Source organism: Gallinula chloropus (genome assembly GCF_964237585.1).
Source record: "Gallinula chloropus genome assembly, chromosome: Z".
NCBI lineage: Eukaryota > Metazoa > Chordata > Aves > Gruiformes > Rallidae > Gallinula > Gallinula chloropus.
This window is the reverse complement of record NC_140089.1, coordinates 41335860-41361891: the sequence shown is the minus strand read 5'-3', so window position 1 is coordinate 41361891 and position 26032 is coordinate 41335860. Positions and strand designations below refer to the sequence as shown.

The following is a 26032-nucleotide window of genomic DNA, read 5'->3' as shown; positions in this document are numbered from 1 at the left end:
TGATTACTCTATTACTTTGTTATGCTATTAAACTGTCTTCATCTCAACCCACGAGTTTGGTTTCTTTTTTCCCATTCTCTTCCCCATCTCCTCGTAACAGAGAGGAGGTAGTGAGCAGCTGTGTGGTGCTGAGCTGCCGACCAGAGCAAAACCCCAACACCAGGCTGTAAATTCATAAAAGGCTGCAATAATTTTTTTACAAAATCTTTATACAGCTGTCTAACCATAGTCTGAGTTCTAGGCCTTTTCCTTTCATCTCAATACTGTCAAAAACATTAATTTATGCTTACTATTTTCTCTGTAACTAATGTGCTAAGGATGGGATTTCGATTATTTCCCCATTATTTTATGGGGGTTTTGATTGAGTGGAACCTATTTTGTATTTTTACAGTAGCTTTCAGAGCTCTTCATTTACTGTGGTTTATCCCTTCTCTCTGTTGATTTTTGTAATTTGGCTTACAAGTGATGGAGTGGCTCACAGGAATGGAGCGGCTACATCCAGGTACAGCCTTTGCTCTGAAAAACAGTGTGTAAGACAGGTTGCTTGGCATTCTTAGTTGAACACACCTTTTCTCTGGCTTAGAACCTGATAGCTATAAGCTTTGAGGATCTTAAATGAACCAATGCAATACCAAAAAAACCCAAAACCAAACCAAAAAAATCTGGCAGAATTAGAAAGGAAGAGAGGAAGGATATCAGAAACCACTGAAGTAAACAAGAATACAAGTAATTACTCTTAAATCTCCTGGCGGTAACGTGTTAGAAGATTGTGTGTGTTCTGGGGAATATGAACCTAGACAGTAAGAAACCACAATTCCTTTTTGAAACGTTATATGCACAAACTTTAAAACACAAAATCTGTGCAGGCAATCTAAAGTAGCCTTTGTATAAACTGAATTATGGTGAGGAAGATGAGTTACCAGGCCTGAAGCTAGTTACTGAAAAGAAACCTGTAATAAAAATCTGGTTGGAATCACAGATTTATTTTGTCTGGAGAAGACCTGTAAGATCATAGAATAATAGAATAATCCGGAAGGGACCCCAAGGATCATAGAGTTCCAACACCCCTGCAACAGGGAGGGCCACCAAAAGACCAAGTCCAACCGGTAACCTAGCACTGCCAAGCCCACCATTAAACCATGCCCTTAAGCACCACATCTACATGTCTCTTAAACACCTCCAGGGATTCAACCACTTCCCCAGGCAGCCTGTTACAGTGCTTAATAATTCTTTGGGAAAGAAAATTTTCCTGTTATCCAACCTAAACCTCCCTTGACGCAACATGAAGCCATTTCCTCTTGTCCCATCACTTGCTACTTGGGAGAAAGCACCAACACCCACCTGTCTGCAACCTCCTTTCAGGACCAATACGGACTCCTTTTTCCAGTTTAAGCAACCTCAGTTCCATGTATTTATTACAGGCAAGAGAGAATAGTTCCTGGAAGTAATCTATGTACCTGATACTTCAAAAGTGCTGTTTTACCAAAGCTAGGGAAAATTATGAGCAAGGTGTGGAATGAAATTCAGCACAGAGTACTGCAAAGAACTGTGAGGTCAAAACAAAAAGATTCACCAACAAGACAGATTTGACTAAAAGTTCATCTTGACTTGGTAGGAAAGGGAAAGGAAATGCAACGTGCAGAAAAAAATTAAAAGCTAGCCACAAATCACAGAAATTCAAAGGTAGGGAGTACAGAAAATGTTAAAGGGAAGTTTAAATGCCAATGGCTCTTAAGGGTAAGGTGACACTTAAAAGGCAGGTATTTTAAAGAACAGTAGAATACATTAGCAATGTTACTAGTTCCTATGTGTTTTTACTCAAATGGTAAAACACAAGGATGATGAAACTATGAGGCAGGCATACCAGCTGTTGATATCTGGTATTTGTCTGAAGGGAGCGTAGCAAGGTGCCGTCTCATGAGTGTGATTAAATTCTTTCTAATCCATTAGTAAATAGGGATAATTATGAATAATACTGAGCAGGAATTAAAACAGGCCCAAATAACTGGCAGCCAGAAATTCCACGGCCTCGTTCCATTTGATGTGAAATTTTAATAAATCATGAACTCCAAGAGAAATGCCAGAAGACTGGAACAGCACTGATGTTGTGCTATTATCAACTGTAGTTTAATTAATTAAACACTGCCATCAGTCAGCACAAGTAAACACCCTGATAAATTTTCTAAAAGATTCGCCTGAATGTCACTGGTTGCAGTACGATAAACCGAAGAACAGGATGAGAAGTGATATGATCAGACTTCCTGTTCCAGCTCTGCCATAGCCGTGGCGTGATGCAGTGGAAAACGATGCGCTGCTCTCCTCCCTTTCAGATAGGGGCACTGGAGCAACGGGAGTAAAAGCAGTTCATCCAAAAATGCTTTTGTGGGATGCAATGCATTAATTTTAATGAAGTTTAGATAATATAAAAACTCAAAACTTTATTGTGCTTGCCAGCAACAGAAACATGTATTTTTTTTCCCAAAACATCTTTTAATCCAATTTGTTTCTAGGTGCCTCTTTGAACCTGTTTAATATTCTTTTATCAGCACCATATCAGAACCTGACAGAACGTAAAGACTGCTGTTAGGCTCACTGCTGTAATAGGAGATGGGGAGTTTAACTGTCTGTAGGTACTGAAACATTTATGTAACATTAATTCTAATAAATTATTTTAATTGTAAGACTATGGAATTTCTTTCCTGATACAGCAGGGTTGCAGGCTTGTAGGTAAATGTGCATTGGCTCATTTATTCCTGCCCACCATAGCCCTTCAAAACCAGAACATTGAATCATAGAATGCTTTGGGTTGGAAGAGAGACGTCAAAGATCATCTAGTTGCAAACCCCCTCCCCTCAACATGGGCAGGGACACCCTCACTAAACCAGGTTGCCCAAAGTCCCGTCTAAAATGGCTTTAAATGCCTACAGATCTGGGGCTTCCACAACCTCTCTGGGCAACCTGTTCCAGTGCCTCACTGCCCCTGCCGTAAAAAATTTGATCCTAACGTCTAACCTAAACCTGTTGAGCTTGTCATTCTCCGTCCAGCCTGTAGCTGTGCTTGGCACTGCACCAACCCACATTCAGGACCTTGCACTGGCCTTGTTGAACCTCATGCAGTTTGCATGGGCCCATCTCTCCAGTCTGTCAAGGTCCCTCTGGATGGCATCCCTGCCCTCCAGCATGTCCACCTCACCACACAGCTTGGTGTCATCAGCAAACTTGCTGAGAGTGCACTTGATCCCACTGACCATGTCACTGACAGAGATACTGAACAGTGCTGGTCCCACTACTGACCCCTGAGGAACACCATTTGTCACAGGCCTCCACATGGGCATTTAGCTGTTGACCACATCTTTTTGAGTGTGACCATCCAGCCAGTTCCTTATCCACTGAGTGGTCCATCTGTCGAACCCATGTCTCCAATTTAGAGACAAGGATGTGGTGTGAGACAGTGTCACGTGCCTTGGACATGTCCAGGAAGATGAGGTCTGTCATCCTTCCCTTGTCCACCATCTCTGTTACTCCGTCATAGAAGGCCACCAGATTTATCAGGCACTCTTTGCCCTTAGTGAAGCTGACTTCAGTAAAGCTTAAAATCAGCACACACGTGGAGTTACTTAGGAAATTTTTCTTTGGTGGTCAGACTTACAGGACTGAAGAGAGAAGTTTTTTATCTTTCCACTTATGAGAATGGTAATCTGAAAATTCCTTTCTGTCCCCACTCACTTGTCTTCTTTAATATCTTTTTTAGTTCTCTCCTGAGAGAGGGAACCTTAGCTTTTTCATTCTACTCTGATCAGGTTTTTTGTTTGTTTGCAGTGTTAGCGTGGTGGGTAACTGCACATTGCAAAGATGAGATTAGCCTCCTGTCCAATTAAATCAGCAAAATTTGGCTATAGTAAGGCTCAGGCATCTGTTAGAGAGAAACCTGAGCTGCTGTTTCTTGTTGTTTTTAAAGTATTCCTACAGCAAGGACCAGCTTTGCCTTTTGGGACTTAGACTGCTTTGTGATTTTTATTTGTTTAATTGTTCACTTTCTAAGTGCTCTTTTAATTGGTATCCTTTAATTTGGGAATTTCTGTTGAAGGGTAAGGCTAGATTAAACAATGTGTACTTGGAAGGTGGTTGAATCTGGGATATTTTTCACTGCACCAGTATTTGGGGTCATTAGACCTGTCAAACTTGTTTGGGCCAGTAAGAGAGTTTCTCTGAGTCTATTCCTTTTAAGGAGCGCAGCTACTGTGAGTTACTGAGCAATGACATGCACAAAGTACACAGAGTGCCAAAGAAAATAAACAAGTCAGCTGGAGTGAAACTTTATCACTATGTAAAATAACAAAACAAACAGAAAAGAAACCACCCACCCTAAAGAGAAAGCCACACATGATTGTTAGTGCAAAACTGAGTTTATTTTAATCTCCCAATTTTGAAATACACATAACATTTGGGGTCTGTTTCTCTTTGAGTCTCTGTACGCTACGTGGCTGTTTACTCCTAAGAAGAGCGGATATAAACCACCACCAAATAAAAATCCGGTATCCATTTTTCACAGGTTAAGATTATAATGTTCTACGAAGTCCCAGAGAAAAACAGATACCTCGTTTTTTGAGTGCTTTTTGAATGGGTGACAGCAGGATTTCTAATGTCCTTCTATCACTGCTCTCACTCATGGTGAGAACATAGCCAGAAATAATTAAGAAAAAAGCATATATACAATTTAGGAGTAAAACTAAAATACTATTGTTATCAAGTTTTCTGCCTTTAAGTTCCCTTTCCATCTCAACAATACCCAAAAAGCCACTGTGAGCCACCAAAACACCACCAATAGCACAACTGAAGTTACCTCTCTCATTGAGCCTGCATCACGGATACATTTTTGCCCGTGTTTTTTTCTACAGCACCATCTGCCCAGCTTCAACACTCATTACCCTCTTCATTCAACAACCCACTTCCGTGCAAAGCACATCATAAAAAAACGATGTTATGGAACGTCTAAAAGTTTCTCCTACTGTAGCTGTTTTCCAGGTTTGGGTTGGGTTTTTTTTTTTCTTCTACTGTAGCTGTTCTCCAAAACCACAACATCCACTCTGTTCCTGGTTGCTACATCGCACTGTTTCTGGGTCTTTAGTTGGCACCCAACTGATTTGAGGTCAGTGCTCCCTCCCAAGCAAGCCTACCAGCAATGAAAACCCCATCAGCAGAAAAGAGCAGTGGAAGATTTTGTGTGCCTTTGCTTTTGAAGAGTAACAACGTGCCAGCAGAAGACAGAGGGAAGTACCAGTAGCTGTTTCATGATTTTGCTGCAGGATACTCACTGGAAGTGCCTTCTGTCTGCCCTCCACGAGGCCAAACGCAACCGCTGCCCCGTTACGCAAAAGGAGAGCTGTAAAACTTCCCCCCACTGCGCGCGAGCACAGCTTTTTCAGCTACTTTTCAGCAACATGGGCATGTCTGACAATCAGATGGTTGAGTTCTATGCCTTTTCACATCACAGCAGGTTTTTAGACATTTCATACCTACCCTTAGCAAAACATACACTATTTTTTCCTTTATTTTAGGTGAGGGTATAATTTTCACTGCTGATCGTTATTTATATCGTAACCGGCTCTCAACAAAAACTGTGCTGACACCAACATTTACATACCCCTTAGTTTTTGGCAGCGTTCTCAAGATTGTTAGGAGTCGGTATGCCTGTGTCTGTGGGTGCGGGCAGGTCTGGCTAACGGTGGATCAGCCAGAGGAGTTAAAGGGAAACGTGCTGCGTGCGGCCAACTGCTCCAGAAAACACCATTAAATCGTAACGTTCTGCACAGCCCCGCGGAGTGTAACTTTTAATAAGGCCTAGAGGCTGCTGCAGACAGAAGTGGCTGCCAGGTACTTTGAGTGGTTCCATTTCTCTTCAGCTGCATCAAGAGAAATGTAGCTGCATTTTGAATAAACAAAGCCCTTGGGAGTTCAGCGGAAAGTATCAACAGCCTTACAACCTGCACAATTCTATTAGCTGCAGGGCAATCAAACCATAATCACTGCAAGCTTGCTTAAGAAAGCAACAAGTAAGGTGGAAAAACAGAGCGCTGGTGATTGGAAGAAAGCTTAAGCATATCATATAAATGTTAGTTCCAGGAATAAATTGCCCAAAGGATTTCCTACATTCTACAAACTTGTTCTCAGATGATGCAATAGGTGAAATATGGAAGAGTTACAGAATCACAGAACATCAGGGGTTGGAAGGGACCTCAAAATATCTAGTCCAACCCCCCTGCCAGAGCAGGATCACCTAGACTCTCTCACAAGTGAAAAAGTTTCTCCTTCAATTGCCATGGAACCTCCTGTTCTCCTTGCACCTGTTGCCCCTTGACCTATCACTGGCCATCACTGAGAAGAGCCTGGCTCCATCCTCCTGACTCTCACCCTTTACATATTTATAAACATTAATAAGATCACTCCTCAGCCTTCTTTCTCCAAGCCAAAGAGGCTCAGCTCCCTCAGCCTCTTCTCATAAGGAAGGTGTTCCACTCCCTTAATCACCTTGGTGGCCCTGTGCTGGACTCTTTCAAGGAGTTCTATGTCCTTCTTGAACTGAGGGGCCCAGAACTGGACACAATATTCCAGGTGTGGTCTCACCAGGGCAGAGTAGGGGGGAGAAGGACCTCTCTGGACCAACTAACCACCCCCCTTTTAATATACCCCAGGATGCCATTGGCCTTTTTAGCCATGAGGGCACATTGCTGACTCATGGTCATCCTGCTGCCCACCAGGAACCCCAAGTCCCTTTCACAGTTAAAAAATTTACAGGAAGGACTTGAAAGCCTCACCCGTAAGCCAAACCCAGCTAGGTAACAGGCGTGAGATTCTGTGCAGCATCCCTCTCCTCTCCCTTCCTTTGGCTGTTGCATTATGATGCATCATTGTTGTTGAAGAATTGCTGCTGAGGGATCTGGGATCCTCCTTCACTGGAAAAGGAGTTTTTATTGATGCTCCTTAAGTGAGCTCATGTAGTCCTGTGGAACCATGGAGGAAAAGCTCATGTAGTACATGAAAAACCTTCTGTAGGTTCTTGGGTTTGCTTTTGAATAATGCTAATAAAGGTAAGAGATATACAGTAAGAACAAATGTGGACAACTAAATGTGGTTGGAGAGCCAACCCTAATGTGGGAACAGAGATATGATGTGAATTTTCAAAGTTGTTAGCGTAGTGGGAATTGCACTGCTGTGTACACCTTTCTGTAGTTCACCAAAAAAACCCCAATTCTGACTTATCTCAAACCATTGCTGCTGGTCATCAAATACTATTAGACAAGGCAAATATTTACTTGCACTACCAATGAATAACATTATTCAGAGAATACCCATGTTTGTATGAAACTCTAGGATCAGCAAATTCAGAGGATTCTGACTCCTTCAAAACCTGCCTGCATTCTTTCTTATGTCAGGAAGCTATTCTAAAAAGTTACTACCACTGAAAAGTATAAAGACAGTTGGCTTTCAAATTATGAAGCAACCACTTCATAATTACTTACTCTTACATGTTTAATTGGTAAAAGTGGAGTTCATTGTTTCCCACAGACCTAGAAATATGAAGCTTTGATTTTAAAAATCATTTCTTATTCACAATACATGCAGCTGCCTATGGAGAAGAAATCAACCAATCACCCGCTTACACTTGTTTAAATAAATATTTGCTTATCTTTCTATTTTCTAATGGCTTCATCTATCACTAAACTTTGCATAAACTTTGAGTCAAAAGCTCGTTGCATGTTATTAAATGCATTTAAAACTCTGCAAGTTCAAAAGTTTAAGTATCATTACAAGGTTTGTTTTCTTTAGAATAAAACAGAGGGGAAACAAATGATAGGAGGATGATGAAGTAAAACATGAAATTCCATGGAAACTTTGAACACATGCACAGAGAAAGCAAAACTGAGAAAAACTTTCAATAGATTAATTTTTCATGCATACATGCTGTTAATAAAAACCTGAGGAACTAATTCTTTTGCAGTAAATGTTTCTTTTCCCCCCTTGCAAAAACAAATTCCCCCTCAAAAGCCAAAAAAAAAAAAAATCAAACAGAAAAAACCTGCTTTGTCCACCTGAAAGAACACTGAAAATAGATTTAAATCATATGCTCATTTTGCAGACCTTCAGTAGAGTGAGAAATGTATTCTCCATCATTTGGAAATCTGCCAGTGAGCCTCAGACTCTGGAACATGGAGCACGATGTAGTGTTACATTAGCAGGTGTGTCCTGAAACGGCCATGGAGAGGATTCTGCCCAGAGAACAGAAGCAGAAAAAGTGGGTAAAAAACCAAAACCCTGAATCTGTGGGACCTCTAGACTGAAGGATCTACTACCTCAGAATCACGGAACTGCAGAGGTTGGAAGGGACCTCAAGAGACTATCAGGTCCAAGCTCCCTGCCAAAGCATGTTCCCTAGGACACATCACACAGGTAGGTGTCCAGATGGGTCTTGAATATCTCCAGAGAAGGAGACTCCACAACCACCCTGGGCAGCCTGTCCCAGGGCTCTGTCACCCTCACTGTGAAAAAGTTCTTCCCCGTATTGGTGTGGAACTTCCTGTGCTCCACCTTGCAGCCATTGCCCCTTGTCCTGTCCCCACAGACCACTGAAAAGGGGCTGGCCAATTCACCCTGCATCCCATCCTTAAGATATTTATAAACATTAATAAGGTCCCCCCTTTGTCTTTTTTTTCTCTAGGCTGAACAGTCCCGACTTACTCAGCCTTCCCTCACAGGGGAGATGCTCCAGGCCCTTAATCATCTTTGTAGCCCTTCTCTGGACTCTCTCCAGGAGATCCCTGTCCCTTTTATACCAGGGGGCCCAGAACTGGACACAATACTCCAGGTGGGGCCTGACCAGGGCAGAGTAGAGGGGGAGGATCACCTCCTTTGACCTGCTGGCCACACTACTCCTGATGCACCCCAGGATCCCATTGGCTCTCTTAGCCACCAGGGCACACTGCTGGCTCATGGCCAACCTGTCATCAACCAGGACCCCCAGGTCCTTCTCCACAGAGCTCTTCTCCAGCAGGTCATCCCCCAGCCTGTACTGATACAAGTGGTTATTCCTTCCCAGGTGCAAGACTCTACACTTGCTTTTGTTGAACCTCATCTGGTTTCTCCCTGCCCAGCTCTCCAGCCTCTCCAGGTCTCTCTGGATGGCAGCGCAGTGTTCCTGCGTGTCAGCCACTCCTCCCAGCTCTGTATCATCGGGTACTTGCTGAGGGTGGATGCTATTCCCTCATCAAGGTCGTCAATGAAGATATTAAACAGGACTGGACCCAACACCGAGCCCTGGGGAACACTGCTAGTCACAGGTCTCCAGTCAGACTCTGCTCCACTGATCACCACTCTCTGAGCTCGGTCCGACAGCCAATTCTCAACCCACCTCACTGTCCACTCATCTATCCCATGCTCTCTCAGCTTTGCTATCAGGATGTCATGGGAGGCAGTACCAGAAAGACAGATGTCTTTCTTGTAGTGAGGGGCCCCAAACCGAACACAGTATTCAAGGTGCAGCCTCACCAGAGCCTGAGTTACCACAGACACTTGTGGCAGGCAGAAGCCGAGCAACTGTTACGGGGACATCAGGAGGGAGCAGCAGCCTTGTGCTAACGCTGCTCTGAGGCACACCAAGCTCAGGTGGGAAAACACACCAGTTCAGTCAAATGCTAGATTCACTCAACTATGTAACCCAGTAGTGAAATACAGATAATTTAAAAAACAAAACCACTCAAACCCTGCCAAATGAAAGCCAGACGGGACCACAGCCGGGCATGCCCGTGTCGTGTGTCCCCTGCCTTCCATAGCTTCCGCCCGCAGAGGCTGCAGGTGGGAAAAGGGAACGAAAGGACTTCACAGCACCAAGCCTTCGGGTCGCTACTGCGCCCACACCCACCCCGGCGGCCTCGAAAGGATGCGATCGCGCCCCGCTGTCAGCCAGCGTCCCCTTCCCCCGAGGCCTCCTCGCTTTCTCCCGCGGCGGCGTGCGGCTTTGGGGAGGGTTTTTAGTTGTTTCGGGGGTTTTCTTGTGGGCGTGAAGTAACCGGCTCCCTTCACTCCTCGTCCCGGGCCCTCTGCGCGCCGCAGCCCCCTCCGCCTGCCCAAGCTCCCAGCGCTGCGGGAGGAGGGAGGATCGTTCCCGCCCCGCCGGAGCGGCGGCCAGGCCGCGCCCGCAGTCATCAACCGGCGGGAGGAGGAGGTGGCACCTGCCTGCTCCGGCCCCGCGGCCCCTCCGGCGGCGGGAGGGTTAAGGCGGCAGCCCCTCGCCGCGGCTGGGGGGCGGCTTTCCTCCGCTCCCCTCCGGCGGCGGGTGCCTGAGGCGCCGGTGGCCATGGCCGGCTGCTGCCTCACCGCCGAGGAGAAGGAGTCGCAGCGCATCAGCGCAGAGATCGAGCGGCAGCTGCGCCGGGACAAGCGGGACGCCCGCCGGGAGCTGAAGCTGCTGCTGCTGGGTGAGTGCGGGCTGCCGCCGCCGCCGAGCTGCCCGCCCGCCTGCCCTGCAGAGTGGGGACAGCTCGTCCCCGCGGGGCTCCCCCGGTCTGGAGGTCTGCTGCCGGTGCAGGCAGCGGCCGGTGTAAAGTTCCAGCCGGCGCTACCCTGCGTGCAGCAGGGCTGGGGAGGAGCGGCAGGCTTTCACCCCCTGCGCCTAGGGCTGCCGCCGCCTGGGCGGGTTTTTTTTGGAGAGAAACCCAACCCAGGCGTGCCCGGGCGCTGCCAGGAGGCCGTGGCGTTACGTGCGGCGATGCTGTGGCAAGGCGTGGTGAGCGAGACGTAACTGCAAGCTCAGGAAACAGCGTTTGCACGCCTCGCCCCGGCAAGTTGCGCGGCGCTTCTCACCGGTGCTCCCAGCACCGCGCTGAAGGCCTCTGGGTGCGGGGCCGGGAGGGGCAGGGGCAGCCTGCCGGGGCCCAGCCGCACGCTTTTGGCTCGGAACAACTCTCCCGGTGCGCAGTTCTTCACACCAAACCGCTCTTTCCCGTGAGTGCTGCTTCGCTTCGACGCGACGGCAGCTGCAGCGCAGAGGCAGTTGACACCTTTAAGCCCTTCCAGCTGTTGCCGCTCCATGCAGATGGCAGACACGCCTGTGGATGGGGAGAGTTTCTGCGGCTCCGATGCTGCCCGGGGCAGCCGGGGAACTCAGCCCCTTGTAGGGGCTGAAAGCCAGAAAGGGGCTGGAAACCACCTGATAGATACACAGTCGTGAGGCTGTCAGCCTAGGAAATAATTACTCTTCTGTGACAGCGGTTTATGCCCAAGCAGCGTGTTGCACAAGATCTCAGGTATCAGAGCTCCCGGTGTGGGAATGTCTTTCCCCCTGCGATAACCAGTGCCTGGGAAGCCTGGCTGTAGCGCAGTGGGTCAGTGAGCCAGCGCTACCGGCACCGGTGCTGACACTCTGCCTCCACCTCTGCTGCAGGCGTGTCGCGATATCGCAGCTTGCAGAATGTCCCTCACCAAGTAACCAGCCAGCCAGCAAAGAGTAAGTTTTTAGGAAGGCTGAGTAAAGCTGTTGGTCAGAAACGAGGTTTAAACAAGCTGCTCTCCATGTTGAATTACAAAAAAAATTTCAATGAAACCCAAAATACTGACTTGCCCTCGGTGCCAGGGTTTGCTGTTGCCTTTATTACCTGTGTAGAAACCTGTGGTTGGCTGATGCTGTTGGATTTTGGATTTTGCAGTTAGTATTTGTAAGAAATAATACCTGTCTCTTTAAAAGCTACTGCAATGCAATGTTTTCTCTGTGCTGCTGGTGTTTTTAAAGATTGTGAAGTGACTTTAATTCCATTTACTTTTCAGTGCAATGCTCTCCCTTTAAGCCGTTTAAATGTTACTGTTTTCACACTCTCTTCTCTGCTTTTGGGATATCACATACTGTGCAGCGTTGTTTTGCTTTAAGTGAAAACACCATGGGTGTTTTTCTGTACTCATTTACTGTTTTTCCCAGGAAAACAGGTGAGCATGGGAACAGTTCACTGTGTTTTGAAAAAACATAGGACTCAAACACACCCCCTCCCCCCCCCCCCCAAAAAAAAAAACACAAAGGAAAAAACTCTGTGTTTTTTCATATTGAAATAATTGTAAAACACCCCTTCTCCAGCTATATACAGCAGTGTACAACTCTGAGTACTGTATGTTGTGCCCAGTGATTGGAAGAATTATTGGACAGGTTGATTGGTTGAACAGAAAGCAAAGTATACTAATAATACTTATGGTTTGGGATCAACCATAATGTTACAGGGTTTTTTAATAAGATACAGCAGGTTCTTACTGTGATAAAAAAAAAAAAAAAAAAAAAAAAAAAAAACAAAAACCAGGGAAGTGAATAGAAAGATAGAACCTAGCAAATGCAGCAAATCATAAGGAACTGTTGCATCTAGAAACAAAGTTTGTATGCCTTCGTATCGGAGAAGAGATGAAGTTTCTAGTTGAGGGTGGTGTCCTTAGGTAACTCCTGTCTGCATTCCTGTGGACAGCTTGGTCAACATGGTTGAGTCATGGTGGGGAGAGCCCATGGATGATGAGCCCCAAGAGGGTTCATTCTGGAGTCTGGATTTCTCCAGTCCTCGAGTTATTTAGATGAAAACATTTTTGTAGCTCTCTCAAAGGAAAACTTTTGGCTTAAGCTGTATGTTTGGCGGAGAAATCAGAATAAAATCCCAAGTCCCTGTTAGCCATGAAGTCAAATGAGAATATTGGTTTGTTTTGAGGGCAAGCCTGACTATTACAATGTTTCGAGTCCAAGTTTAAAATGGCAACACTATAATTTGGCTTCACCTTGAGTACTTGTGATGGTTTCACCCTGGCTGGAGGCCAGATGCCCACCAAAGTTGTTTTATCACTCACCTTTTAGCTGGACAGGGGAGAAAATATGTATTGAGAAGCTCAGGAGTCAAGATAAGGACGAGGAGAGATCATCCCACAATCAGCGCCATGGGCAAAATAGACTCAGCACAGAATAAAGGGAAGAAAACTCTCTATTTTATGACACTGCCCTGCACAGCCAGTGACACCAGTTGGGTAATGAGAAGGGTGGCCAGATCTTAAAGCACCTCCCCCCAACCCTCCCTTCTTTGAGGGCTTAACTTTAGTCATGATTTCTCTCCCCTCCGCTCTCCCAGGTGTTGCATGGGGAGGCAGCGAATGGGGGTTTCAGTCAGCTCCTCACGAGCTGTTTTCCTTCTTAGCTGAGGAGGTGGGGGGTCATTCCTCACACTCTTCTCCTGCTGCACCATGGGGTCCCACCCACAGCAGACAGTCCTCCACGAACTTCTCTAATGCGAGTCCTCTCCCATGGGGCTTCAGTTCTTCACCAGCTACCCCAGCACAGGTCACTTCTATGGGGCACAGCCATAGAATCATTAAATGTTTCTTAGTCTCTCAGGCCCAAACAGCTCCAGCCTGGCCCCCCACAGAGTCACAAATCCCCCCAACAAATCTGGTCCAATGAGGGCTTCTCTTTCTGTGGGCTGCAGGTCCCACCAGGGGCTTGCTCCAACATGGGTCACAGTGTCTTCCATACGTCTCCACCTCCTCCAGTATAGGTCTGTCCACAGGCTGCAGGTGGTGTCTCTGCTCCCCATCATCTTCCGTGGGCTGAAGGGGGACAATCTGCTCCACCATGGTCTTCTCCATGGGCTGCAGGGAATCTCTCTGCCACCTGGAGCGCCTCCTCCCTCTCCTCTTTACTGACTCTGCCTGCACAGTTTCTTACATCTTCTCACTCCCTTCTCTGGAGCAAAAAATGGCTGCTAGAGGTTTTTTTCTCTTAAATATGTTTCACAGTGGCTCTGTGACTGTTGCTGATGTTGGGCCCAGGGGAAGCTTCTAGGAGCTTCTTGTAGAAGCCACCTGTGCTAAAACCACAACACGCTAAACCACAACAGTGCTGTACAAGAGTGACACAAAACTATTAGTGTCCAGAGGGGGGCAAGAAGGATGGGGAAGGGTCTGGAGGGGAAGTCTTACAAGGCTGAAGTCCCTTGGTTTGTTCAGCCTGGAGAAGAGGAGGCTGAGGGGAGATCTCCTCATGATCTATGGCTGCCTGATGAGGGGGAGTGAAGGGGCAGGCATTGAACTCCTCTCTTTGGTGACGAGTGATAGAACCCAAGGGAATGGCATGAAGCTGCAACAGGGGAGGTTTAGAAAGGATATTAGGAAGAGGTTCTTTACTGAGGGTGTTCGGGCACTGGAACAGGCTCCCCAGGGAAGTAGTCAGAGCCCTGAGCTTGGCTGAGTTCAAGAAGCATTTGGATGATGCGCTCAGTCACAGTCTCTGACCTGATTGGCCCTGGGTGGAGCCAGGATTTGGACCTGATGATCCTTATGGCTCCCTTCCAAGTCAGGATATTCTGTTATTCTGTGATTCTATGAACTTGAAAAGGCAGAAGTAAGTTTTACTACTCTCTTTGTTCATTCGCTGGATCTTGTGGATCTTAGCTTCTCCTTCTTTAAAAAGTGCTGTATTTGTTTGTTGCAGGGCAAAACCATCAAGGAGAACCTTGAGTGAAGTAAAAATATTTATCACTCATATAAAGAGACTGTAAATCTGTCAAAGAAGCAGTATGCTTTCAAAGGAGAGACCTTACAAGACGTTTATCCATGGCAGTACTTACAGGTCTTGGAGGAAAGTACCCGTTACAACAAACTAAAATTTTATCTGACCTGGGTGGGACATTACCCATGTATGTAATAGTATAAGAAAGGTTACTTGGTTATGGTAGTAATTAAGGTAGTTTTTTGACCATTGATGTAGCCATGTACTCCACATATTGAAAATAAACTTTACAGATGAAATTTGAAGCTTGTAGTTTTGTGCCATGAATGATGCAAGAGTGGCATAAACATGACTTCTATCCTTTCCCTAGTCTGTACCCTCAACTTCCCACTACTCCTGCCTCAAGAGCTTCCTTGAGCCACGTGGGTGTTCTGAGTTTTCAGCAACTCTTGCTGCATTCCACTTCTGTGCATTTATCTACCATCCTTCTGCTGTCACCAGCATTTTGTGGCAGGAGGAGGTTAGCTTACCCGTGTTCCGTGTCAGAAAACATGTCCTTTCGTTTTCGATTGGCCTCTTATTCAAAACCTCTTAATATTTGCTTTGAAACAGTCAGCAGGCTGTCAATGCCTACTCACTCACTCCCATGCCTCTTCTGTTTTTACAGTCCTGTTATATCCCACTTCAGCCCTCTGTTTTCCAAGTTGAAGGAAAGGAGTGGTTTTATTTTCTTTACTGTCCCCATGCACATGCATGACAGTGTTGTGGTCACAAAGGGCGGTATAATATATTTTGAAATCTTGAGTCTTCTTGAGAAGTATACTGGAAAATCACTGCTTATTATTTTTTTAAACATTTATTTTCACTGTTAACCTTCAATTGCTGTTCTGTACTTTCTGGGTTGTGGTGGTTATTATTGAGGTGTTTTTGTTGATTTGTTTGTTTGTGGTTTTTTCCTCCCCCCCACCCCCAGTCAAACACATCAGGGTTTCCCTTTTGACAGTGACTGCAGACTTTGGCTAGAGCTCAGGTTGTTCTGTAGTACTTCAGTAGAATGGACTGCATTGCATTATGGGTTCCTAAGTAAAGACCCCTTTTAAATTGTTCATTAAAAGGCGTGGCCTGGAGGAAGTTTTTTTTTAAAGAAAAAACAATGAAACCAAAACAAAATAAATTTACTGGCTAAAAGGACAAATGTTGTATTATTTTCCTGGTAGCTTCTAAGGGGACATAATAATTTGTAAGTAAATGCTTAATTTATGATTGTGAATAAAACGTAAGTGTAAAACCTCTAAGCGTGGGAAAGATAGTGCTTCTTATGAACACACAATGCTGTGGAGAGGGTTGTGCTTGAAGGTAGATTCAGTTCTTTGTGATAAGCCATGTCAAGATAGAACATCTGTTCTTTCTAGGACCTGTATTATGAGAGAGGTGCTGGTGGAAATCCACAGCAGTTTTAAGAAATGATGTAAAGATGGTAGGCTGGCAGTACACTGACTCCTAATTGGAAGTAGGAATACCTCCAACCAAACAAGACTATGATGTATTTTTGTGGAATAAGATTTTACTTTTGGCAGACATGCTGTTGTAGGCCTTCATTTTCTTTTAAGCACCTGGAAGAGTTTATGTTGGTAGTATCCCCTGTGGGTTTTCTGTGGACCACTTTGTTTCTCTCCAATTTAAGGAGAAACAGCAGAAAATAAACTCTGGCTTTACTGAAAGCTTTATTGTCATGCATAGGATATTGTAGTCACGTAACAATGTTCCCATTTAAAACAAGGTTAACAGAAGAAATCATGAAGCTCTAAGACTGAACAATGAACACGACTTGCTTTGGGGCTTCTAAGATAGTAAAGGAACTGACCAGCACTGCTTATTGCGTTTCTTAGAGAAGTGTCCTATATTTAGAGAGAAAGTGAGCAAATGTGTGGAGATTTTGGCTGGCTTCTAACTGCATGAAGTTCTGTGGAGGTATGAAATACGTGACAGAGTCTTTCTATGGGATCTGTCTTCCCAGTTATGCAAAAAAAAGATGACTTCCAAAGAATACTTGGCTACAATCTAATACGAAATACTCCAGTCCTACATTTTTCACTTATAGTTGTGTGTGTGGACAGAAACACTGTATTGAACTGTGAATTTCCACACAGGTAGAGGAAGTACTTTGTGGTATTCATTGCAGTAGCAAGACATGTCTTTGAACCTTTTGTTTCCTAAAAAAAAAAAAAAAAAAGTAATTACCTTTCTACAGGAAGCACAAATTAACCTCTCTGAGAACAGGAAAGGTCTGGATGTGTCAGGATGGTTAATTTTTTTTATGACACTGAGCAGGCTGACATCCATGGATATGGTAAAATACAACTTTTATTTCTGAGTAGCGGCATAGGAGTAAGAAATCCCCTCTATGATGAAACTGATTTGAATTTGCTTAAGTCAGAAAGATACGGAGGAAGGAAATATATATATATACCCATATCAGTCTAGTGATGGTAGAGTCCATTTTACTGAAGTCCTTCGTAGGTCTGTCAGTGTTAATCTAAACCAGCAGATTGTATAAATTAATCTGAAATAAACATCTTTGCATTTACTATACTCTCAAGGAGGCAGGACTGAGCATCTAGAGTTAATAGGATTTTTTTTCTTGGCACATAGTGACCTGGCATGTTGGTTTGTCAGTTTTCTGTTGTAGCCCTCACTGGGTTGTAACTGCCAAAAACATTTTACTCTTCAATTTTGTATGTAGTTTTTATGCATCAGTTTTATTACTGTCAGTAATGAGATCTGTTTGTGGTGAATGAAAAGCTGGTGAAAACCTTAAGGGCTGAGAGAGAGCTGAGTTAATCTGTGGGCATGACTCTACCTGAACATCATGTAGTCTTGGAGGACACAGTCAAAGCGTCTTGGCCTGTGCCACTCCTTAGCTCATTGCAAATACAGACATGAGAAAATCTACTGCTGTGCCTCAGCTCCTCACTGTTAACTGGCCATAATGGCTCCTGGTTTATCTTCCCAAGATAGGTGTGCCAGAGGAGCGCTTATATCCTAGGACATGAGAGCATATCTGATAATAATTGCATGATTTTCTGCAGCCTTCCTCCTCCACGCTGTCTGTCTGCCTTTGTCAGATGCATTCACTATATCTGTGCTGGCTTCTGTGAATGTATTTTATAAAAACATGAGGAATCCCTGTGCTTAACTACCTGGTAAATTTGGGGGGTTTTCCTATCTCTTTGAAAATTAAAACCAAGAAGAAATAGTGTAAGACTAATCTAATTTGAATAGATGAAAAGAGAGGAAGCTGTATTAATTGGAAGAATTATTTTTTTATATGAATGTCATTAATTCTTGTTCATTATGTTTTAGTAGTTTGTTAACACAGGATTCCCAAATTTGACTCTAGAGAAAATTGATGCAATGAACAAGTGCTGGTTTTGCCTTGAGATTCTGATTGTGTACTATATTTCTAAGATTAAATTATATAATCTCTTTATTTAGAAGATAATCTCAGCAAATACTTGGTACAAATCAATTTCAGTAGCCAAAATATTTATAAACTGTTTAGATTGTGTATGGCTGACTGGCATCATGAAGTCCAGAGATAATGTAAGCATATGTAAAAACAGTTCTAACAGTATAAAACCGCCTCTTAAATCTTAATTATTTCTGAACCACATTACAGATAGTTGGGTCAAGGTAGCATCCTTTTTTAAATTAGAAAAACTCAATGTGCCTTAATATTGAGAACCTGACTTTTCAAGGCTGAAGGTAGATTGGTCCCTGGATGAAGATGCTGGGTGACAAAACCACACATAATTCACAACTCAAACTAACTCAAACCTTTGCTCAGAGTTTTGCACATCAGTGTGTGTGACAACAGTAATTTCAGCTGAATTGGATTTTATCTCTGAGAACGGTATGTTGTAGCTATCAAATGATAACATGGCTTTGTTGCCTTTGATTTTGTATTCGCTGGTATACAGAACCCACAAGGCATTATTTTTGGAGGGAAGGGATTAGTAGTGAAGAGATGACCACATGGTCTGTTGAGACAGTTTGCTACCTTTGTAAGGTCCCAAAAATGTAATCCACTGAAAGGGATGAAGTGGCATCCTTGTAATTTCTACAAAGTGACATCTCACTGTTAACCATTTTGGCTTTTTGGTATGCCATGGTTTTCCAAGATAGTTAATGTTCATTCTTCATGTTCCTTGGAGAAAGCAACAGAACAGGATAAGGGAATTATTATTTTTTTTTCTCTGGCTGCTATCATAAAGAAAGATCATCGATTCAGGTTTTTTTTCCATTTCATCCATCTGACATTGTTTCCAAAGGAAATAATAGCATAATAGGCAAGGCAAAATTAGAATTTTCTGAAATTAATAGTTTTTTTCTTAAAAGGGATGTTAGTGAACAGCATAACGTAAACATCTTTACCCTTCTAGAAGAGAAAGACTGCATTTATGATAATGCTATTAAATCCCGTGTTAGGTAGTAAGTGTTAGGATTGGCTCCAGATCACTTTCTTCACCTCATTTGCTTCATTGTTCCTTGTAGAAGTAGCAGTTACTTATTTTTGCCTAATGTGTTAGTGGAGAGAAGTACATTTGAGTAGTATATCTTTCTGCTTTGAAACTGAAATGCAAGGACTCTCCTAAAATAAGTGCTCAGGATTCCACGGCTTCCCCGATATGCCGGAACACGATGCATGAAGTACTGGGCACTGCGCTAATGTAAATGAACGTTGGTGCTTACATGTAGCAAATTTTGATTTTGAAGTACTGAGGAACTAACTACAGGGTGAAAACTAAAACCTGACTCTTGGCTGAGTTTCTCTCTGAGTAGCAGTGACAGGGTGAACAAAGCAATTAATTATTTCATTTGCATGTAGCAAACCCAATAGCACATGTTCATTTTATCTAATTTGCTGTGATTCGTGCAGTCTTTGTTATGCCTTCAATATTAACCCTTTCCAAGAGAATGACCTGTTTGACTGTTCAAATACGTTAATAAGTTGTCCTCTAATACTGTGATCACATTTTGCTCGTATAGTTGAACTAGATCTGATAAAATGATGACCTACCAGTTTTTAATGATCTTTGTAATATTCATAATTATATCTATCTGGCTACCTTCCATCTTACCTCCAGAATAACTTGGTAAGAACGAAAGCACCTAAATAAGGCAAGGACTGCTATATCACAGAATCACAAGGTGGGAAAAGACCTTTAATATCATCAAGTCCAACCACTCCCATCCTAAGCTAAACCATATCCCTAAGTACCTCATCTACCCTTTTTTTAAATGCATCCAGGGTCAGTTACTCAAACCCCTCCCTGGGCAGCCTGTTCCAGGCCCCAACAACTCTTTCAGTGAAATTTTTTTTTCTAATATCCAATCTAAACCTGCCCTGGCACAGCTTCATGCCATTTCCCCTTGTCCTATCTCCTGTCACCTGGATGAAAAGACCATCACCCACCTTTCTACAACCTCCCTTCCGGTAGTTGTAGGTGGTGATAAGGTCTCCCCTCAGCCTCATCTTCTCCAAGCTAAACAGCCCCAGCTCCCTCAGCTGCTCCTCATATGATTTGCCCCCCAGGCCCTTCAGCAGCCTGGTTGCCCTTCTCTGGACTCACTCGAGGACCTCAATGTCCTTGTTATGGTGAGGAGCCCATATCCTGTTGCTTTTTCTTCTTTTAATTGTTTAATAGTAGCTGTTCCACATCTTAATTGATTCATAAAATCATAGAATCATAGAATCATAGAATCATAGAACGGTCTGGGTTGGAAGGGACCCCAGGGATCATAGAGCTCCAACCCCCATTCCACAGGCAGGGACACCAACCTCCAGCCTGGATCTACACAAGGTTGCCCAGGGCCCCATCCAACCTGGCCTTGAACAGCTCCAGGGACAGGACATAGCTACTATTAAACACACTTTATTGTCAAAAAATACATAGTGAAGTCTGCCGTGTTTCAACACAGTCACCTTTTTTTTCCCTGCTACATAAATGGAAAACATGTCCAAGTAATAGATGTTGATTTTATGCCTAGCAAGTAAAATTTGATTCAAGTAAATAAAATCTCATTATAAAATCAAAATCTGATTACAATAAAGCACATAGGAAATCTGAGGAAAGAAATTACTGGTAAATAACGGTTAAATATCCATTTTACCCAAGTAAAATCCCTATTTTGAGTCAGTAAATTGATCTAACTTGTGACTTGAAGATTTTGATTTCTTTGCGTAGCAGATGACCCCCTCCAAAAAAAAAAAAAAGTTAAAAATTTTAAAATTCGGTTGTATTTAGTTGCTGAAATTTAGCAGTAGCTGACAAACTCTTTTTGATTATGTATTTTAAACTTGATATTAAGTGGCCTTTGAGTAGTCTGTTCATGCTTTTCTGTAGTTACTATGCTTTGCCTCACATTTATCCCATGTATTAAATTCTCTTTAATTTTTTAATGAAGATTTTGTACATATAACTTTATTTGCAGTATTTCTTGAAAGAGTAAGCTAACACTTCATTATGCTTATCAGGGTGCAATTTTCTGCCCTTGCCCTTTTCTACTTCTCAGATATATTGTTTGGTGTTTTGACTGATCTCTTTGTTTCTTTCTTAAATAGAGACAGTAATCTGCTTTTATTTATCTGAAATATTATGCTTACAAAGTCTCCCATCAGTTTCTATGGAAAGCAGTTTGCAATGTTGGTGCTGAAAGTGCTGTAAGATACAGCTGAAAAATGAATGTGGCAACGCCTGTTATAAAAAAGCCATTAAATGTGAGTCTATTTACATCAGAGTAATAGAATCATATAATTTCTTGGATGTTCCAGTTTCCACTACTGCATAGTTAACACAGAGCAATAAATGCAGCACAGGAAACTTTGAAATTATTTTTCCATCACTTCTGTTTCAAAATTTTTAACTGATACATGGGTTGAAAATAGAGCAAAGAGAGAGAACTTAAAACACGTACATTTAAAGAAAATATTATCAAAATCAGTGTGAAAAAATGTTAAATGACAAAAAGATAGTTATGCAGTATTTTCCAGCCTACTTAGCACAGCAATCATCATGTTTCATATATGTTCAAGTTATGAGGTTTTGTGCAAAAAAAAAAAAGAAGTAAAAAGAGACAAGACAAGATTTGATGGTGTGTTTAACATCTTGTTTAAGTTTTATTTTAGGAAAATTGAATTTGAGGCCTCTTAAATAGTACAAATCAAGTATACATGCTCTTAAAGAAAAATCAAAATGTAAAGGCCAGCTTCATTAGCTGTGACCTTTGTTTCTGTTTTCTCAAATGTCCTCTCAAAAAACGTATCCTCTCCTAGTTGATTGAATAGTCACTATTTCCTACATTTCTTCTAAAATTCATGCTCTTCTAATGGACTCGTCGTATCAAACTACACAGGGTTGATTAGCTTTCTCTAGATAGCTTTCTGAACTGTAAATAGGAGAATGACCTGTGCCTGAAAATTAATTCCTATGTTTTTTTTGTCTTGGTGCTTGAGTTGGCTTTGCTGTCTGACCGTATCATGGCACTACGGTACCACATGGTATTAGTGGTGAACTGCGTATATATTTTAAATTAAACTCAAATTAACCTCTGTCAAACGTATTTAGACTGGTTCTATTTAACCTGCAATTTTTGTCAGCCCAAACCTGTAGTTACGCAAAAAAATTGTAAGGGGAATGAAGTTCTCTAGCTTTGGAAAGAATTGGTTCTTTCAATGTGAAAACATGTCCTGTGTTTTTCACTTCACTGGGGGTAGAAAAAAGGTATCATTGCAGACAATGCTGTCTGTCATATTGCATATTTATTTCAAGCACTGATGCACTCCCTGCAGACAGAGTTCTCAGCAGATACTGCAGGATTTTCTCTTGAAAACTATCCCCTCCATACAATTATAGGATGTTTTCTACAACAGTAGCACAGGTCAGCAGATCTTTGCTGAAACCTTTTTGCAGAAATGACACTCCTGTTCTTTATAATTATCTTCTCTCATCATTATGAAATTGTGATTATGTTAGGAATCAATTTGATTACATTAGGGAGTTGGATTCAGCTTACAGAATTATTTTTCAAAACAATACTCCAACTTTCTAAGAGAAAATTGAGTATTCTTGTAATGAATATTAATATAAGATAAAAAAATTATTAAAGTTCAGAATTGCATTGAGCTATTTCATAATTGAAGTTCTGATGGGTTTCTCATTAATAATGCTATTCAGCACTGAAATGACAATTACTTCTGTGAAAGTATTAGTTGAATGATGGCCCCTTTTTCTCTCTTAGTGTTGAGCTGGAGCTGAAGTAGCTTATTGGAGATACCTTCAGTCTGAAGATAGCAAATGAAGGTATTCTAGGGAAGAAAAATCATTGTAAAATAATGTTTAAATTAAAGGGAAGAATGGGTTTCTACATGTATTGCATATTTGTAATGTTTTGTGGTTTCACTGCTAGTCCCTGGTTTCCTGTAGTTAATTTCTTTTAAATGTGATTACTTTTCCTAGTACTTGTACTTGTGCCCATCTTTTGCTGAAAAAAAACGTTACAACTTTATGCAGAGCATCTTGGAAATATCTGTAGCTAGCTACCGGTTGGGAACTGCATGAAACACTAACTGAAAAGCAAAACACTTCAAGGGAATAAAAATATGTGTCAGAAAATAAGCCTCTTTAAAAAACAAAACAAACCAAACAATTTATAAGTAAATACATTTTGGACCTAAATATTTCCAAGGTAATTGTGCCAAGCACTTACTTGCTTTTAACATATATATTATGATTATGGATAAGTTCTCAACCTGATGTACTTTCTTTGGTAGGAAAGGCCAAACAGCTCATTTTAGCCCCCAGGACATATCCATTTCACAATTCCTAGCTTTGTGTTTGAAATGAAAATGTGTTTTGTATAAAATCTTGGCATTCATTACCAAAGCAGGAAGCTTTTATGCTTAACTTTGTTTTGTTGCTACTTGGCAATCCGAAAGCCACACGTCAGCCTGCATTTTTTCTGTGGTAGCACCTTCTGTGACACTGCGCGATGTCACCTCCGCAGCAGGAGCTCGTGTTTCTTAGTTGACAGATGCATACGGGCCCTAATTTCCAGCTGAAATTCTTAAATGCTGGCGTAATGGATGTAAAGACAAGGAGTTTACAAACCTACGTCTGGGAGGAGTTTCTGTCAACCCTATGGAGCAGAGGTGCTAGACCTTTACTCACCACATGTACTAGCATACTGGTGGTTTTTTTTTTTGTGGGGTTTTTCTGTCTATCTTTCTCACAGTCACAGTGCAGTTCTTTGCCATCCTTATCATAGAAAGGTTTGGGTTGGAAGGGAACTTTGAGATCATCTTGTTCCACCCCGCTGTTACGGGCAAGGACACCTCCCGCAAGACCAGGCTGCCCAAGGCCCCATCGAACCCAGCCTTGAACACTGATAGGAAGGGAGCAGCCACAACTTCTCTGGGCAACTTGTGCCAGGGCCTTACCAGCCTCAAAGTGAAAAATATCTTCCTCATATCTAGTCTAAATCTACCCTCTGACAGTTTATAACCTTTACCCCTCATTCTATCACTAAGTGCCCTGGTAAAGAGTATCTCTCCGCTTTTCTTGTAGGCTCCTTAAGATACTGTAAGGCCACTATAATGTCCCCCTGGAGCCTTCTCCAGACTGAACAAGCCCAACTCTCTTAGCCTGACTATAGCTGTGTGGTCACTTCCCAGTATGGCTGTATCGTCAGGTTGCTGTAGAATGACAACTAAAACGTCCAGTCCTTACTGTTAGGGGAAAGGAAAAAGGGAGCAGATAGGTTGCTTATAATTATGAGCTGACCTGAAGACCAGCAGTCTGCTCCTGATATTAAATCAGTCATTTCCCATGCAAATAGTTGAGGCCCTGTAAAATATCAGGATGGCAGTTCATTTAGAGTAGACCTGCCCACCTGTTTTCACCTCTTACTTTGAAATCATTTACATGCTGAAACTCCAGATAGGTGAATTAAAGCCAGTTCTTACAGACTAAGGAGTATGTCTTGTGTAACACCCATGGAGCAGGACCAGTGAATTTAGATGTCCAAGTGACACAAGAGGTTTTTTTTTACTTCAGGGTACATCTTTTTTTAAACAAAATGAATCATGTAATGGCTATGTTTTTAAAGGGCAGCAGTTTCTTACAAAATAGTTTTTAATTTTAACATAAAATAGCCCGTTATTATTCTCCATGCAAAGTATGCTATTTAGTGCTTTTAAATTTAATGCAGCAGATTATGTTTTTTTTTTCATGAAATGTACTTCACTCTGTAAAACTAGAAAAATAGTTTTAAATTTGAAGTTGTTCTATTCTGCACTATTTCATCTTGATTTTTATTCTTGTTCTTTACCAATGTAGTCTTCAAAAATGTTTAATTTGGTAATCCCCCATACTTTTAATACTGCAGTTTTCATGATCTAATTGTATTCAGTACCTGGATGTTTGAAAATCCCATTTTAAACACTGGGAATGATAATCAAGGGATCTTTTGGGGTCTGCATATTACTCAAGTATTTTATTTGGCTATGAGGAGAAAGAGCTGGTGCTCTGAAATGCAGACTAAACAGAGAAACCTTCTTATTACTTGTGGGGTTTTAATTGCAAGTCATGTATCTAAAGTATTTCACACTTTAGACTTTGGAAGTATACACATAAATGCAAAACATTATTTCTGGTGTACTTGGTATAGATGGAGAATGATGGTGATATGGTATTTCAGTGCCTTGGTTTGAACTTTCATTCAGACACTTTTGAGTTATGAGCTATGAAACCAGATGAGATAGGGAGATTGTGTATTGATATTATTAGCATCTAACATAAAGAACATGTATTAATCTAATCATAGAGGTCTAATATTTTACTGCTTTGGAACAGATTAGGACACTATATCCTTAACTTCTGAGGAAAATACTGTTGTATTTTTTAATTATTATGTTTTGGAAGAGCTATTGGGCATTTTGGAGCTCAGCAGTTCTCTACGAGTAACATTTGCTCTAATCAGGTTGTGGTTTTGAACATTTGACAGTTCATGAGGGCCAGTCTCAAGGAGATCTGTAACTTTATTCCTAACTGCGTGGTTTAATACATATCTAGCATTGGTTGAATACCTTCCACTGTGCTGAGTGTGATTTGGACTTAGAGTGCAACCCCTAACTAGTATGTATTTTACCTAGTAATTTACCTTTGCTAGGAGTAATTGGCTATATGCTGGAATAAAGTACGTATTTTAGTAACTTTTCACTTTGTAAATCTCATCTGTCTAAGAGTTATTATGCTCACATGTGAAATTCAGGAGATGTGTGGAGATATTTTTTTCATGCTCATGTATTAAAAATATTTAATTAAAGAATTTGTTCTTAAATGTCAAAAAGATATTTGGTAACTGTAAAAATATTATCACACTCCTATGAAGGCTGCATTAATTAGATGAAATAATTGAAAATCATATTACTTAGAAGCTACAGAAAATCCCTGCCTT

General features: G+C 42.2%; 1 protein-coding gene across 1 annotated transcript in view; it reads left to right on the top strand.

Moving 5' to 3' along the window:
- Positions 1 to 10351: 10351 nt before the first annotated feature.
- GNA14 (G protein subunit alpha 14) overlaps positions 10352 to 26032 on the top strand; it is a gene marked incomplete at both ends in the record, with an annotated part of 88065 nt that continues 72384 nt past the window's right edge. The window contains one exon of the mRNA XM_084278312.1: positions 10352 to 10472. Within this exon, the coding sequence (XP_084134438.1) occupies positions 10352 to 10472 (121 nt within the window). The remainder of the gene's footprint in view (positions 10473 to 26032) is intronic.